Source organism: Aphelocoma coerulescens, chromosome 27 (assembly GCF_041296385.1).
Source record: "Aphelocoma coerulescens isolate FSJ_1873_10779 chromosome 27, UR_Acoe_1.0, whole genome shotgun sequence".
In the NCBI taxonomy this organism is placed as follows: domain Eukaryota; kingdom Metazoa; phylum Chordata; class Aves; order Passeriformes; family Corvidae; genus Aphelocoma; species Aphelocoma coerulescens.
The window spans coordinates 3478615-3493892 of NC_091040.1; the positions used below are offsets into that span (position 1 = coordinate 3478615).

Here is a 15278-nt window from a genome sequence, read left to right on the forward strand (position 1 = left end):
TCCCCACGCCGTTCTGCGCTGTACCCGGCATGCGGCCCCCACCGCAACACTCGGGGTACCGTCAGCTCCTCGTCCTTTGCTGGAGGAGGAAAGCACCTTTCCGCTTTCGTTGAGGAAAGCCTTTGCACGGCCGCGCCGATTGGTCCAGGCTGGCAGCCCATCAAGCCTCTCTGCCCGGCAAAGCCCGCCCGCTGCGGGCCGGTCCCGCTGGGTGTCCGTGTCCGTGTCCCTGCCGCGGCCCCGCCCCGCCCGCTGCCCGCTGCCGGTCCCGCCGGGTGTCCCCGTCCCTGTCCCTGTCCCTGCCGCGGCCCCGCCCCGCTCACTGCCGGTCCCGCCGGGTGTCCCTGTCCCCGTCCCCGTCCCTGTCCCTGCCGCGGCCCCGCCCCGCCCACTGCCGGTCCCGCCGGGTGTCCCTGTCCCCGTCCCTGTCCCTGTCCCTGCCGCGGCCCCGCCCCCGGTCCCGTCACGGCGCCGCTTCCGGCGCGCCCCGGACGCGGCCATGGCGGAGCTGGCGGCCGCGGACGAGCTCGCCAAGCTCGAGTATCTGTCGCTGGTCTCCAAGGTCTGCACCGAGCTCGACAATCACCTGGGCATCAACGACAAGGACCTGGGTAAGCGGGGCGGGCGCGGCCTTTGGGTGCCTCCGCGCACGGCGGCCGGTGGGTATCGCGTTCCCGGCCGGCCGGCAGCTTGGGGAGGGCCCTTGTAGCCCTTTCCGTGGGGCCGCGCGCATTTTGTGAAGGTGCTTTTCGAATTTAGACGATAAAGCGGATTATTCTTCTTCAAAAAAAACCCAAAAAACTTGTCGTGAGCCTGAGGGAACGCTTCGGTCTGGGCTCCCACGGGGGGAGCTGAGGAGAAGCTCCCGCGGGCCCGCAGCAGGCACAGGGGCCTGGCTGCACCCCGCGCTGCCACAGCAGCTTCTGTCCCCACCTGCGGTCCTTACCCTGCTTTTTACTTCGTTCTTTTAATTCACTTTATGCTTTTTCCTCACAGCCGAGTTTGTGATAAGCCTTGCCGAGAAAAATACCACGTTTGACACATTTAAAGCAATTCTTCTGAAGAATGGTGCTGAGTTCACTGTAAGTGAGACCTGGACGTTGTTTGTGTATTCTTTTTGTTGTAGTATATCTTATAGAGCGTTCTGTTTTTAAAGAGAGAGTTGTGAGGAGTGATTATTGGTTTTCTTTGCTTGGAAAACTATATACTAATCAGCTTCTGATATTCCTGTCTCCCCTGCTTCCCCCTCCCTCATTTTTTTAAAAACTTTTGTATTCTGTCAAAAGTATCTTCCTGAGGACCCAAACTACTTATTGTTATGCTGAGCATATAAAATGTGGAAGAAACAACTTTTCATGAAGGCAAATGCTGTCATAGGTCTTCTTATGATGCTTATATGCTGTGTTTATCGATTCCTCAGAAATAACTGTAGTTGGATTAAATAGGTGATTAAAAATGATTAACAGAAAAGTCTCTTAGATGAAATTATCATAATTATTTTCAGCTTCAACTTACGCCTTTTTAGGATGTACAGAAAGCCCAGTGACTGTTTCTAAAAATCAACCTGCATCTTAGGAATTGAGGGTTTTTTTGTCCTGCGAATAAACCCTCACTTGTGCATTCTAACAATGAAAGTATTGCAGTCATTCTTAAAGTATTTTATTAATTTTTTCAGGATTCCCTCATTAGTAACTTGCTACGTCTCATACAGACAATGCGGCCTCCACCAAAACCTTCTACGAGCAAAGGTACGTGGAGCCACTGGCTCAGTGTTTGCTGGGGTTGATGCAGTTACTGTTTTAGTCTTGTAAGGCAAATCCTATTGCACCATGCATCCTGCTGTTGTTGTTCTGAGGGTACTGCTCAGAGTATTCAGTCTTTCACATATTCACTAATAATCAGAGTTTTATTTGAAGGAAGGTAACACAGTATTCCTTGAACTGAATCTCTGTAAAAGCTGTATCGACCTTTTCATTCAGATGAAAATTAAGCTTTATATTCAGTTAATAGAAAAGTCAAGAGTGAAGTGTTGTAGCACTTCTAAGTTTTGTGTTTCATTGTGGTTTCCTTTTTTTTTTAATATCTCAAAATCAGAGGCAGTTGTCAAACCCAAGTCAGAGAAAGAAAAGTTGAGGGAATTGTATCCAGCCCTTTGCAGGCCAGACAACCCCAACATCAGGGTAAGGTGGTCATTTCAGATTTCTTTTGTGACTGTGTGAAAACTATTTTTTTTCCCAGTTAGTTTCAACCTTTTTTCTCTGTCTAATGCATGGATAAATGTGAACTATGAGAAATGAACTGTGGAAAAGGTATAAGGCTGGTGTTACTACACATTGTTGCAAAGAATAGCTGTTAGCAATTGCCATGTTGATACTGTTCTGCAGAGTATGTGGAAGATGAGACTCTTGTGACATGAAATTTGCAGTCTGGCCTTCCTTATGTAATGTTCAAAGTAATGATATGTTATAAATTAGTTGAAAATTTTGTCTATTTAGATACTATGAGGTACTTGCATTTTATATTTCTGTAATAATTTGGGGCATTGAGATGGAACTTTCCTTTGTATAAAAGCAGAGTTGTCTCACTATTGTGGCCAAACAGGGAGAGAGCTTTATTACTTTTTTTCTATATCACATATTGAGTCTTATATATCTTACTATATCTTTTTTTATCTCGCATTCTTTGTAAATAGATACACATATGATGATCATTCTGTAGATTAATTCTTTGTGACAGGCTTTTTATCAGCCCTTTTGCAGGACAGTTTTCTGTTCTTGCAGAATATGCTGGATGAAGATGATGTGAAAGTGGCAGCTGACGCCCTGAAAGAACTCGAAGCTCTGATGCCGAGTGCAGACAGGCAGGGCAAGCAGAGGAGCAGTGACCATCGGTAGGTGCCTGGTATGTGTGGGGGGAAGGTCTTGGCTGCTGTCATTGCCTGCTCACTCTGTTCTGAGGTGGCAATTCAGTGCAAAGATGTAATATTTGTTTGTTAGGGCGAAGAAAAGGAAGAGGAGCCGAAGTCGTAGCAGGGACAGGAAGCGAAGGCACAGGTCTCGCTCCAGGTCTCGTTCCAGGACTTGGGATAAGAACAGGGGAAAATCCAGATACCGGTCAAGGAGCAGAAGTTGGAGTCCCAGTAAGGACCGCAGGGATCGAGAAAAGTACAGTGAGAAGAGCCATGAGAGGTGGAGAGACAAGCACGTAGACCGTCCGCCAGCTGAGGAGCCTTCCATCGGAGACATCTACAACGGCAAAGTCACGAGTATAATGCAGTTTGGATGCTTTGTGCAGCTGGAAGGACTAAGGTACCTTCTGATGTCCACAATAGATGTGGTACTATTTCAGCTGAGTTCTCTTTTCTGCTGGTACCTTAAAGATAAGGCTACCAGAAGGTGTGCTGGGCTTTGAAGGACTGTTCCAGGAAAAACAAATTTGGTAGTGGAGAATTCTAAAATTCTCAAAACCAGTTTGTGAACACACACAATCAGCGGACAACAAAATATTTTAATCTAGATTCTGAGTGATCTGAAGGACTGTCAGTGTAATAATGTGCCCCTCTCATGCCCCTCTGTTTCTTCCCCAGGAAACGTTGGGAAGGCTTGGTCCACATCTCAGAGCTGCGAAGAGAAGGACGGGTTGCCAATGTTGCTGATGTTGTGAGCAAAGGACAAAGAGTGAAAGTCAAAGTGTTATCCTTTACGGGATCCAAAACCAGCCTGAGCATGAAGGTACAGAGGTGCTAAAATGCTTAAAATTATGCCTCTTTTTGCTATTTTTTACTCTTTTTGATGGAAACTTACACATAACCGTTCAAGTGGGAGTTAAAAACTGAGTTACTGTTCTGTATTTAAGTGGCCTATTACTTTTTACTTGTTTTCTCTAGGTTCTTAGTTTTGATGTAGTGTTCCTAACAATTTATTGGCTTGACATGATAGCAAAGAGGCAAGGCAAGGCAAACCTCAAGCTGTTGCTATTTGTCTTCCTTTTTCTCCTTCTTTCTCCTTTTCTTCCTTCCTTCCCCCTCTCAGGCTCAGTTTAGAGGCATAGAAAGGCACAAAAATTAATTTCTGGGCATAGGCAGCGATATGGGATACACATCATAAGGTCACCCCAAGACAGTAGGAGAGAAAATTCTAATTTTAAACTAAATCACTACAATGGCAAGGACAGAGTAGAGCATTCCATGCCCTGAGGATGTTCTTACCCAGCAGTGTCAGCTGGAAAAAAATAAAAAGCCTACAAAACCAGCATTTTCTGTGAATGGGCTGTTACTGCCATTAGAAAGCACCAGAGTTAATAGATGAGGAAAAGTGTAGAGCTGATTGATTAATCAATCAATTTAATGCAGGATGTTGATCAAGACACTGGGGAAGACTTGAACCCAAACCGCAGAAGGAACCTGGTTGGAGAAATCAATGAGGAGACCTCCATGAGGAACCCAGACAGACCCAGTCACTTGTCCCTGGTGAACGCCCCCGAGGTGGAGGACGACAGCCTGGAACGGAAACGCCTCACCCGCATTTCAGACCCAGAGAAATGGGAAATAAAACAGGTCTGTGTTGCATTCAGGGAAATAGGATGTCAGCCAATAAAGTTGCCAGGGAGTTTCATGAGCTAGAATACAGCTCTTGGATTCATCGATTGTGTAACTTACTCCTTAACTCTGAATTGCTGATTTGGGACTGTTCTGGTGCTATTTGGAATAACAAAAGGACTGTTTGGTCAGAGCCTGGATGACCTGGGGACAGGTGTGCCAGGATATAGGACCATTCCTTTGTTAGGTGTTAGAACTGAGTCATAGGCATGAGTTGTGTTTGTTCATGGGGACATACTCATGTTGTATTTATTCTGTTCCCAGATGATTGCAGCTAATGTGCTTTCCAAGGAAGAGTTTCCTGACTTTGATGAGGAGACTGGGATTCTTCCTAAAGTTGATGATGAAGAAGGTAATATTTCCCAGTAATCTTATTGTTGTAATTCCTTGTCTTTCTGGATGTATTTTGATTCAAAAAGATATTGATGATAGAAGTAACTATAAAGGATCTCACAATTTGCTGTCATCTTGTACATTTGGAACTAGGGTTCCTCTGGCTGTGTTATTAGTGGCATTTCGATGTGCCCTGTCTGTGCATTTTTACTTGAAGAGGCACTTTTATGTACCTGAAAGGTGTTTAACTTTTTTATAACAATTGTCACTTGTGGATTTTAGATGAAGATCTTGAGATTGAGCTAGTTGAAGAAGAGCCACCGTTTCTTCGAGGTCACACTAAACAGAGCATGGATATGAGTCCCATTAAAATAGTAAAGGTAAGAGACTTCCAGGGCCAAAACCAATGTACTTGATTTAATTAAATAAATATTTGGGGAATTTAACAACCACTTTCCCACCTGCACATTACTGAGAGCCCTGAAAAACATAACCACTGAACTGAAGCTCCTTCCTAGTAAAGCTGGGTTCTAACTTACCTGGTGACTGTCAAGTGGAATAATGGAACTGAAATGCCATTTCACATAAGTGTGTTAGAACATACTTTCTCTGTTCTGCTTTTTCTTATCTTTTGAAAGTAGAAGGTAGTAGAGAAATACTTTTCATTGGTTGTGCTCATAATCCTTCTGACTGGGCACTGTAAGGATGCTCCATATTAGTTATGACCATGAAAGTTCATGAGGCTAGCCTAATGGAAATATCCTAGAAATCTAATAAACAAAATTAAACTTTTTTTAAAGCATCTTCAGAAGATGCTTCTAAAGGACAGTGACAACAGAAGGATAATTGAAGGAATGGTGGTGCTTGAAGTCTTTTCTTCTTGCTTTCCAGAATCCAGATGGTTCCTTGTCCCAGGCTGCAATGATGCAAAGTGCTTTAGCTAAAGAGAGGCGAGAACTTAAACAAGCCCAGAGAGAAGCAGAGATGGATTCTATCCCCATGGGCCTCAACACACACTGGGTGGATCCTCTCCCTGATGGTATGTCTGAGCACAGGTAAACTGTGCCTTTTTTGTGTTAGTTGAAGCAACCCAGGAGAAATGTCTTGATACTGTGTTTGTCTGCCACACTTTAAAAGTGAGTCAAAGAGGAAATGCTTTTCCACTGAAATGGAAATAGGAATGTCAAGGAAAGTGTACAGGTATATCCTGTGATGGTGTAATGTATCCTATACACGTAGGAACTTAAAAAACGTTTACACATATGGAATAGAAAGCCTGGATGATGGAGCAGTTGGAGCAGGATCACCAGGGTCTGTGCTGTGTGAACCTGGATGTAATGGTGAAATTGTTTCTTTTCTAGTGGATGGAAGACAAATAGCTGCAAACATGCGAGGTATTGGGATGATGCCAAATGATATCCCAGAGTGGAAGAAACATGCATTTGGTGGCAACAAAGCTTCTTATGGTAAGAAGACCCAGCTTTCCATCATTGAACAGAGAGAGAGTCTCCCAATCTTCAGACTGAAGGAGCAGCTGATACAAGTAAGACTCCTGAAAAGGCATTCTGGTTTGAGCAAGCATTAATTTAAAATATATAGTCTTGGTTTAGCTTTTTGACAGGTGAAAGTCAGCTGATAATTTTAAGTGCAGAGCTTTAGTGCACAGTATGTATTTTAAAGTATTATATATATGTGTATACTTTAATAAAGTTCCAGATGCTTACTGATATAAGTCAGAATTGATACCAGGATCATATGGGCAAGGGATAAGTCAGCTGAGCAGTTAAACAGGTTGCTGACTTGAGCAGTAGGAATACTTAAATGATTTTTGGTCTGGGTCAACTGAAGCAAGAGCAGTAGGTGTTCAATCTAGTCCTAGATAAACCATGCTGAATTTGTTTGGTTTGTTTTGATTTTTTAAAAAATTTTGACAAGTGTACGTTTTCTGACCTTTTCTAGGCTGTGCATGACAACCAGATTCTGATTGTTATTGGAGAGACAGGATCTGGGAAAACAACACAGATTACCCAATACCTGGCTGAGGCAGGATACACCTCGAGAGGAAAGATTGGATGTACTCAGCCTCGCAGAGTGGCTGCCATGTCTGTTGCAAAGAGGGTGTCAGAGGAATTTGGTTGCTGCTTGGGACAAGAGGTGAATTTCCATGTTGAAGAACATGCCAAAATAAGCATGAGGAAAAGTAGGAAAGACTAGTACTGAAGCTAGTTTTCTTGTGTGTCCATGTGTCATGTGTCTGTTCCCTTGTAGGCTGTAAAGTGAGTTTGTGGAATAATCAAACTGGGAGTTAATGAGGCTGATAATTGTGTAACTTCTGTTCCTGTGCAACTCTTCCTTTCCAGGTTGGCTACACCATTCGGTTTGAAGACTGCACCAGCCCTGAAACTGTCATCAAATACATGACAGATGGGATGTTACTGAGGGAGTGCTTGATAGATCCAGATCTGACCCAGTATGCCATTATCATGCTGGATGAAGCCCATGAGAGGACCATACACACAGATGTGCTCTTTGGGCTCCTGAAGAAGGTAATGTGGCATTGGATTTTTGATCAGTGATTGATTGCTGATTGCTTCAGTGTCCTCTGTGTGGGTAGGAGAGCACAGGCAAAGGTGAAATCACCCAGGTCAGGTTCATACAGGTGCTTCAAGAGTCTCTTCTGCAGAGCAAATGCTCTTAAGCTTTTGTGGGCTGAATCTTGGTGAAATGAGCCTCTGTGTGAAGGCAGAGCAAGCAAAATGCAGCAGAAACAACGAGAATTGGCCATCCTGGATGTTCATAATGGTGGATGAGCAGGATAGTGTTCTTGTTTTCCTCATCCTTCTCTGAAAAGCCAAAAGCTTTCTTGTGATAGTACTGCTAAGGGAGGCTTCACATGGGACCTCAAGTGGTCAATTTCCTGAAATTCTGGGTGCTGGGATGAGCTGCCCCTCTACTCAGCCTTTAAAACACCTTGTGTTACTGGTTGTATTTCTCTGGCTTTAATCAAGTGCCATATGTTAGTAGTTCCAAAGGCAATAAATGACTTGAGAACTTTGTCCTCCTCCAGACAGTGCAGAAGCGGCAGGACATGAAGCTGATAGTGACGTCAGCAACGCTGGATGCTGTGAAGTTCTCTCAGTATTTCTATGAAGCACCAATCTTCACAATTCCTGGCAGAACATACCCAGTAGAAATTCTGTACACAAAAGAGCCAGAGACAGATTATTTGGATGCCAGTCTGATTACAGTAATGCAGATCCATTTAACAGAGCCACCAGGTGAGGAGAGAATGGTCTTTGGGTTATTGGTGATTTAAGGACCTCTGAGTAAGGTCTTTCTGTAAGTCATGGGTCATGTTAGTAATGTGAGCAAAATGCTGTCAGGACTATTCTTTCTTGTTTGCAGATACAGTAACTAAAATGCTGATAAAGTTGGGTGAAAGACTGAAGTATGTTGCTTTTGGCTAAGAGTTGCTGCTGAGGGGCTAGCAAAAGTTGGGGATCCTCATCAATGGAAAAGATATGGAATGGAAATACCCAGGAGTTTTACTAAACAGAATTGATTTTGTGAATGTTTTAATTTACTTCCTGTATAGGTGACATTTTGGTCTTTCTAACTGGCCAGGAAGAGATTGACACTGCCTGTGAAATCCTCTATGAAAGGATGAAATCTCTAGGACCTGATGTTCCAGAGTTAATTATCCTACCAGTATATTCAGCTTTACCCAGTGAAATGCAGACCAGGATCTTTGACCCAGCCCCACCAGGGAGCAGAAAGGTAATTTCATCTGTGTGCTCCTTCATCTTCTGCTGTTCCATTTTAATTGTGGGGTGTATTGCACTGCTGAAAGGATACAGTTTTTGGAGAAAAGATGATTTACTGCTTAGAGCATATTTTTGGTTGTACATGTATCAAGTTATCTAAGCATTTCAAAACATGTATCAAAACATCTGGTGTAGCAAACCTCTGTTCTTGGTGTGTTATTTAATGCTGTCTTTAAAGGATATTAATTTCAGTTAATCTAAAAATCTAAATGCAGTTCCTGTTGGAAGGAGGTAAATTTCCTATCAAGCAGCTAGTGAATATCTACAGGAATGCAATCTCAGGAGGATTTTTCTGTAAATACAGGCTGTGTCTGAGTGATAGGTAAAAAATCTCCCTGAAGTCAGTGCAGTTTGCTTACAAGCTTTCTCTTGCTTTTAAGTGTGGATTTTATCACGCTCTTTTCCCTTTTTGCCCCAACTTTAAACAAAGGCAGATACTTAAAACCTGTCTGCCTTTGTAGATAACATCTCCTTGTGTTCTCTGTGACCACACTTCCCCTTTCAACATTAAGTGACAGTGGTTGCATTTATAACAAACTGCTCGTATGACACCAATGCATGAAGTTGAGTGGTGGGGTTGGCTTGGCAGCCTGACACAGAACTGGTGTTGACTCAGACTGTGATTTGCAGGTTGTCATTGCCACCAACATTGCAGAGACATCTTTGACTATTGATGGGATATACTATGTGGTCGATCCTGGCTTTGTGAAGCAGAAAGTTTATAACTCCAAGACTGGAATTGACCAGCTGGTGGTGACACCGATTTCACAGGTAGATACTCTGTGTTTGGCTCTCTCCATGGGTGTTGTGTATCTTGTCAATGTGGCATCCAAGCACATGTGAGCAGAATGAGGTCCTGATAAAACCACATTTTTGATAGCTCCACGAGACTCCTTGGGGCTGTGCCTACGGAATACATACTTTCCTGTGTTGAATTGAAAACCCTTCTATCAATACAAGTAAAACTGTGAATAATCATTTTATTTTACTTGTTTTCACCTGTTCCAGTTTGTACCTGTTCGCTGAGATGCCTTGTTGTTTTTAGGCTCAAGCCAAGCAGCGTGCAGGAAGGGCTGGGAGAACGGGCCCAGGAAAATGCTACAGGTTATACACAGAACGTGCATATCGAGATGAGATGCTAACCACCAATGTGCCTGAAATCCAGAGAACAAATTTGGCCAGTACAGTGCTTTCCCTGAAGGTAGGTATTTCACCAGCTTGCAGCAAGCCAGCATGATAAGTGTTTCAATAAATGAGTCTCTGTCTTTGAGTCTCGGGAAGCAGTGCTCTAATTTCAGATCCTTCTAGTGAACAGAGGTATTTGGATGGGAGACTTCAACAAAAGCAATTCTCAGGCACGGGGCTTGCTCCTGTGTTTTTCTGCTGAGGGTTATTCTGTTGGGTATCCACCTAAATTGTGAGTTTCAGCTGCACACAACAGTTAGTTGCAGGAGGTAGGAGAAACAGAAATCTCAAGAGCAGTAGCATTTCCGAAGTAGGGTACATTTATAATGTTAACAGATGAGACAAATTGTTTCAGAGTGGGTTTAGAGTTGCAAACTTGGGCATGTCTAAGTGTGTTCCATCCCTCTGGAAGTCTGTGAACTGGATTAACCCCATCACAGCTGGGAAAGCTGCTGCCATTCCCCTTTCTGGGAACATATTTAACGCCCTGTGGAGCTGTCAGGCCACACTGCTTTACAAGACAGAAGTCCTCAAAAGCAGCATTTAGTCTGTGTTTCTCCTCAACTGAATCTTCTTGCTTGAGTAGCATGTGGAACAGTACCAAAGGAACAGACTAGAAAGTTGAGTAGTGCATGAGTGCCATGGGCCAGTGCTCATTATTTCAAGTGCAGGGAAGGCAGCTGTGTGTTTGTGACTGCACCTGCAGTCAGGATAAGGATGTGAGGCTAGGGTTGCTTCAAGTTTTGTAGTCCCTCACTGTTTGGCGTTATATCTCTGGCTGGAGTTTGTTGTCTTCCTCCTCAGTGTTTTAACTTGGCTTTTCTCCAATCCCTCCCAGGCTATGGGCATCAATGATTTGCTGTCTTTTGACTTCATGGATGCTCCCCCCATGGAAACTCTCATAACTGCCATGGAGCAGCTCTACACCCTGGGAGCTCTGGATGATGAGGGACTGCTCACTCGACTTGGGCGCAGGGTAGGCAAAATAAAATACCTCTTGCCACTGCCTGGGTTGCCAATATTTAGGAAATGACATGAGAGCAGTCATAGCAGGCCTTGCCTAGCATTGTTGATTTTTTTTTGCTGTTATTCTCTTGTGTTTTATTGGTAGCTTTTCATTTACCACAGTTACATAACTTCTGCTTTTTAAGGAGCAACTAGCGTTTCTCCTTATTCATAAGTTTACATTTATTCATGTCCAAAAAATTTCCTGTAAGTATTGGGATATTCTTCTGATAGTGAATACAGACAAATAATTTGCTTCATGTTGAGTAAAGTTATTCTGGGTCAAGCACACCTCTTTGGAAAGTAAATATGCAAGAAAGGGCATTGCTTTCTTTTGCACTGAGAAGACTCAAAATTTTTTACTGTATGCCTTGAAATGTGTTTCTTGCAGATGGCAGAATTCCCCTTGGAGCCTATGCTGTGTAAGATGTTGATCATGTCTGTACATCTGGGATGCAGTGAGGAGATGCTGACAATTGTCTCCATGCTGTCAGTGCAGAATGTATTCTACAGGCCCAAGGTGAGGAACTGAGCCAAGAGGCAGCAGTGTTACAGTCTGGATGGGTTTGGTGTGAATGCCTCAGGGGTTAAAAGTGAGCATATTTGCCAAAAGAAACCTGTAGTTTGGTCAGGCCATGTGCTTGTGCATTACCTCTCTGATGTTCCTTTTCATTTAAGGGCCTGTAGCTGTGGTGTCAGTAGTTTCTTTGCAGATGGGAAGGTTGAAGTGAAAAGTCTTACAATTGCTCTTGCATTTCCCAGTAAGCACAGCCTAAACCAAGTCAGTCCCAGCTCTGGAGTTCAGATTGCCTTTGCATTTTCAGATACACAGAAAGTATTTCTTCATGGCACCTCTATCCTGTGCTGCTTTCTTTTAAGTCAGTAAGCAGCAGACACTGCTGTGGTGGGGTCAGTTTTGTGTTGGATCCATTACCTCTGCAGGGCAGTCTGTTAACTTCAGTTTTGATCTATGTAGCTGCAGTATTTGATTGATTCTTATGTGCAGGTGGGAGAAGTGGAGAGAGGTTTGTGGATCACCAGGCTCAAACCTACTGCTTCAGCACATTTCTTGATGAGTAACAAGTTATTTCTAGAGCAGTAAGAAAACGACTAGTTCAGTGTGGGCATGTGCTTCCTGCAGGATAAATGAGCCATTTACTTTACATTTATTTGCCATGTGTTCTTTCAAAAATAGGGACTGAAATTAAATAAAACGTTTTGTGTTGTCTTAATCTTGCATCATCTGTTTCATGATAGGTTTAAAATGTCATGCTATGAATGACAAGGAGCCTGTGTCATTTGTATTGTCCAGGGATTTTCTCTACAATGTGGATATCTGATTGATGTGTGTTTTATGTGTTAGGATAAACAAGCACTTGCTGATCAAAAGAAAGCTAAGTTCCATCAAACAGAAGGTGACCACCTCACCCTGCTGGCTGTGTACAATTCCTGGAAGAATAATAAATTTTCAAATCCCTGGTGCTATGAGAATTTTATCCAGGCCCGATCCTTACGCCGGGCACAGGACATTCGCAAGCAGATGTTGGGCATTATGGACAGGTGAGCATGTCAAGGAGGACAAGCACTGACTTTGTTTCTTACTGTTCTTACACTGTAACAGCTAAAGAAAATTTGCTGAACTGATCTTGGTAGTTGCATCCAAATGTGGAGAGCTCTAACCTTTTTCTCTCTAACTCTTGTCTGGCAGGCATAAGCTGGATGTGGTATCCTGTGGGAAGGCAACAGTTCGTGTCCAGAAGGCCATATGTAGTGGTTTCTTCCGGAATGCAGCAAAGAAGGATCCCCAGGAAGGTTATCGGACACTCATTGACCAGCAGGTGGTCTATATCCACCCATCCAGTGCCCTCTTCAACAGGCAGCCAGAATGGTAAGGAAGGCAATAGCATGGAAATTCCTGTTTCCCTTCAGACACTGTAACAGGGGAAGTTGTGGTGTGCACTGTTTGTGGAGTACGGATCTGAGCAGAGGCTGCTGATTTCTTAGCAATGAGCAGAGTGAGGAAAGTTTCAAGTCTACTTTTGTCTCTTTCTGCTGCTAAACTTAGTGCCTGTGCAGAGATGAGACTGACTTTTGGAGCCAAGGCCAGGCCTGAAGTTGTAGTTGTGTGTTTGTTTTTTGTGGAAGTGAGCTTAAAACAGAGTGTTGAAGAGGGAGAGAGGATTATTTTAAATGGAATGAAGGAATTCTGTGCTGAAGAGTAGTTGTGAAGTAGGAGGGGGAAAATAGGGATAGCTCTTCTGGAGCCTGCACTGGTCCTTAAAGGGAGCCTGATGCTGAAGGAGATAGAGGAGCAGCAAGCTTAGCTACTCCAGCCTTTGTCTTGTCTCTTCTTGTTTGAAAAACCTGATTTCCAGACTTGCTGTCCCCTTGTGCAGGGTGGTGTATCACGAACTGGTGCTGACCACCAAGGAATACATGCGTGAGGTGACCACCATCGATCCTCGCTGGCTGGTGGAGTTTGCACCAGCTTTCTTCAAGGTTTCTGATCCAACCAAGCTGAGCAAGCAGAAGAAGCAGCAGAGGCTGGAGCCCCTCTACAACCGCTACGAGGAGCCCAATGCCTGGAGGATATCGCGCGCGTTCCGGCGGCGATGAGCTTGGCTTCCCCTGGACTCTGGCTGGTTTCATATTTGTGGGACTGGGACTTTTGCACTGTTGCCAGCGTCCTGGGAGGCAGACATTCCCATGAAGCTCACCTGTGCAATGAGCAGGTAGTCAGCCTTGGCAGAACAGGAGCTCAAGGGGCACCCCAGCTGTGGCACAGATGTGCTGCGGCTCCCCAGGCCACTGCAGCCTCTCAGAAGTGGGTCCTGGAGCACTTTAGTGATTCCCCTTTTAAGAGACAAAATCTAAGACTTGGAAGTCTGGGTACTGAGCTGAACAACACAAAAGAAATAGTGATTTAGAACTGGTTTTTCACCAACCTGACTGTTCTGAGTGGCCAGCAAATAGAAGCTGGAATAGTTTGTGGTTATACCCTGCTAAAAGGGATTTGTTTCTACTTATGTTCTTGAACAGTGACTGTTTTTTTGGGAGCAGCCTGTTCTCTATTTTATCAAGTTTATGCATTTTCCCATTCAGGGTAACTATTTGTCTTTTATTTAAGCCATCTGTGCTGAGATATTTAGTATCTCTGGCTTTAGGATAAGGCAGGAAAAATTCTAGGAACCCAGCTAGAATGTCTGTTATATTTGGACAATGGCACAGGTCAGACTGCAAGCCTTACCCTTCATCCCCATCTCCTGGGTGCTGAAGGGTTTATCAAACAGTAGTTACCACATCCCCTCTGGAGCACAGTTCCATCTGAAAATGTAAGTGGTTACAGATGTTTAGGCCTTCTATACAATGTGACCTGTGCTTTATTTTCACTTACAATGTTTGGTGCCATTACAGCTGTTGGGTTTTTGTAATAGAACGAGCTCTTACAGCTAAAATGTCTGTAAAAATTGTGTAACAGTTTCTTGTTTTAAAAAGAAGTTGACTACCCAGTGTGTGCTGTCATGCCCAAAGTATCTGTATTTTTTTAAATTGCTAACAGATGAAACTTATTTGATTCCATAGCTGAGAAATCTTATTGTTTTTTCTTTTGCTAAAATTATCGTTGAAATGAAGAGAATTAGGTTGACTGGTTGTTTTACACAGTGAATTTGAAGAATGGTTCACACTGAAAAGTAACTATATTGGAAATACCTGTACAAAGATGAGCAGGGATGTTGTTAAATGTCCTGAGCTTTCCCTCATGTTATATCATCATAAAATTAAAGGGAATTATGAAATTTGTTGGTTTGGACTCACAGAGTCAAAGCAGAAAGGACAGGAATGGGAGTGCCTCCAAAACATGCTTAAAGCTAATTAGGGAAATGGAGGTACCATAAAGCCAAAGCTCAGCAAGAACTGAGCTGCCACAAGCTCTTTCAGCTTCTACACTCCCCTGAGACACCTTCCTCCTGCTTTGCTTTCTCACCTGATACTTTCCACAGTTCCCTAGGGGCCAGGAGAATGGTTATTAACGCCCTAAGCAGAGGCTGGGATGCACAGTGATGTGTTTGTGCAGCTGCTCCTTCTGAAGAAGGCAGGCACAGCAAAGCCTGAAGGAGTTTACAGCTACACCAGAGATCGTGTGGCTCTGTGCTGGGCCATGTCTCAAATCCTGCCTCCAGTTCTGGGCCCTTCACTACAAAAAAGACATTGAGGTGCTGAAGGTGGCCAGAGATGGGCAGTGGAGCTGGGGAGGGTGTTATGATCCAACTGTTAGAGAGATGCTTCTACCCAAATGAAGAGGCAAACGAGACCACATGCTGAAGTTCAATAGT

General features: G+C 43.9%; 1 protein-coding gene across 1 annotated transcript; it reads left to right on the top strand.

Annotated features, from left to right (window-relative positions):
* Positions 1 to 480: 480 nt before the first annotated feature.
* DHX8 (DEAH-box helicase 8) lies at positions 481 to 14741 on the top strand. Its single transcript, XM_068996231.1, has 23 exons — positions 481 to 611; positions 997 to 1082; positions 1676 to 1748; positions 2095 to 2180; positions 2781 to 2890; positions 2997 to 3308; positions 3587 to 3731; positions 4352 to 4555; positions 4862 to 4949; positions 5213 to 5310; positions 5822 to 5969; positions 6292 to 6473; positions 6890 to 7084; positions 7291 to 7476; positions 7998 to 8208; positions 8526 to 8707; positions 9385 to 9525; positions 9800 to 9955; positions 10778 to 10915; positions 11336 to 11464; positions 12308 to 12504; positions 12653 to 12832; positions 13341 to 14741. Exons 1-23 carry the CDS (start codon positions 500 to 502, stop codon positions 13558 to 13560), a joined length of 3579 nt encoding a protein of 1192 aa, XP_068852332.1. The 5' UTR covers positions 481 to 499; the 3' UTR covers positions 13561 to 14741.
* Positions 14742 to 15278: the final 537 nt, after the last annotated feature.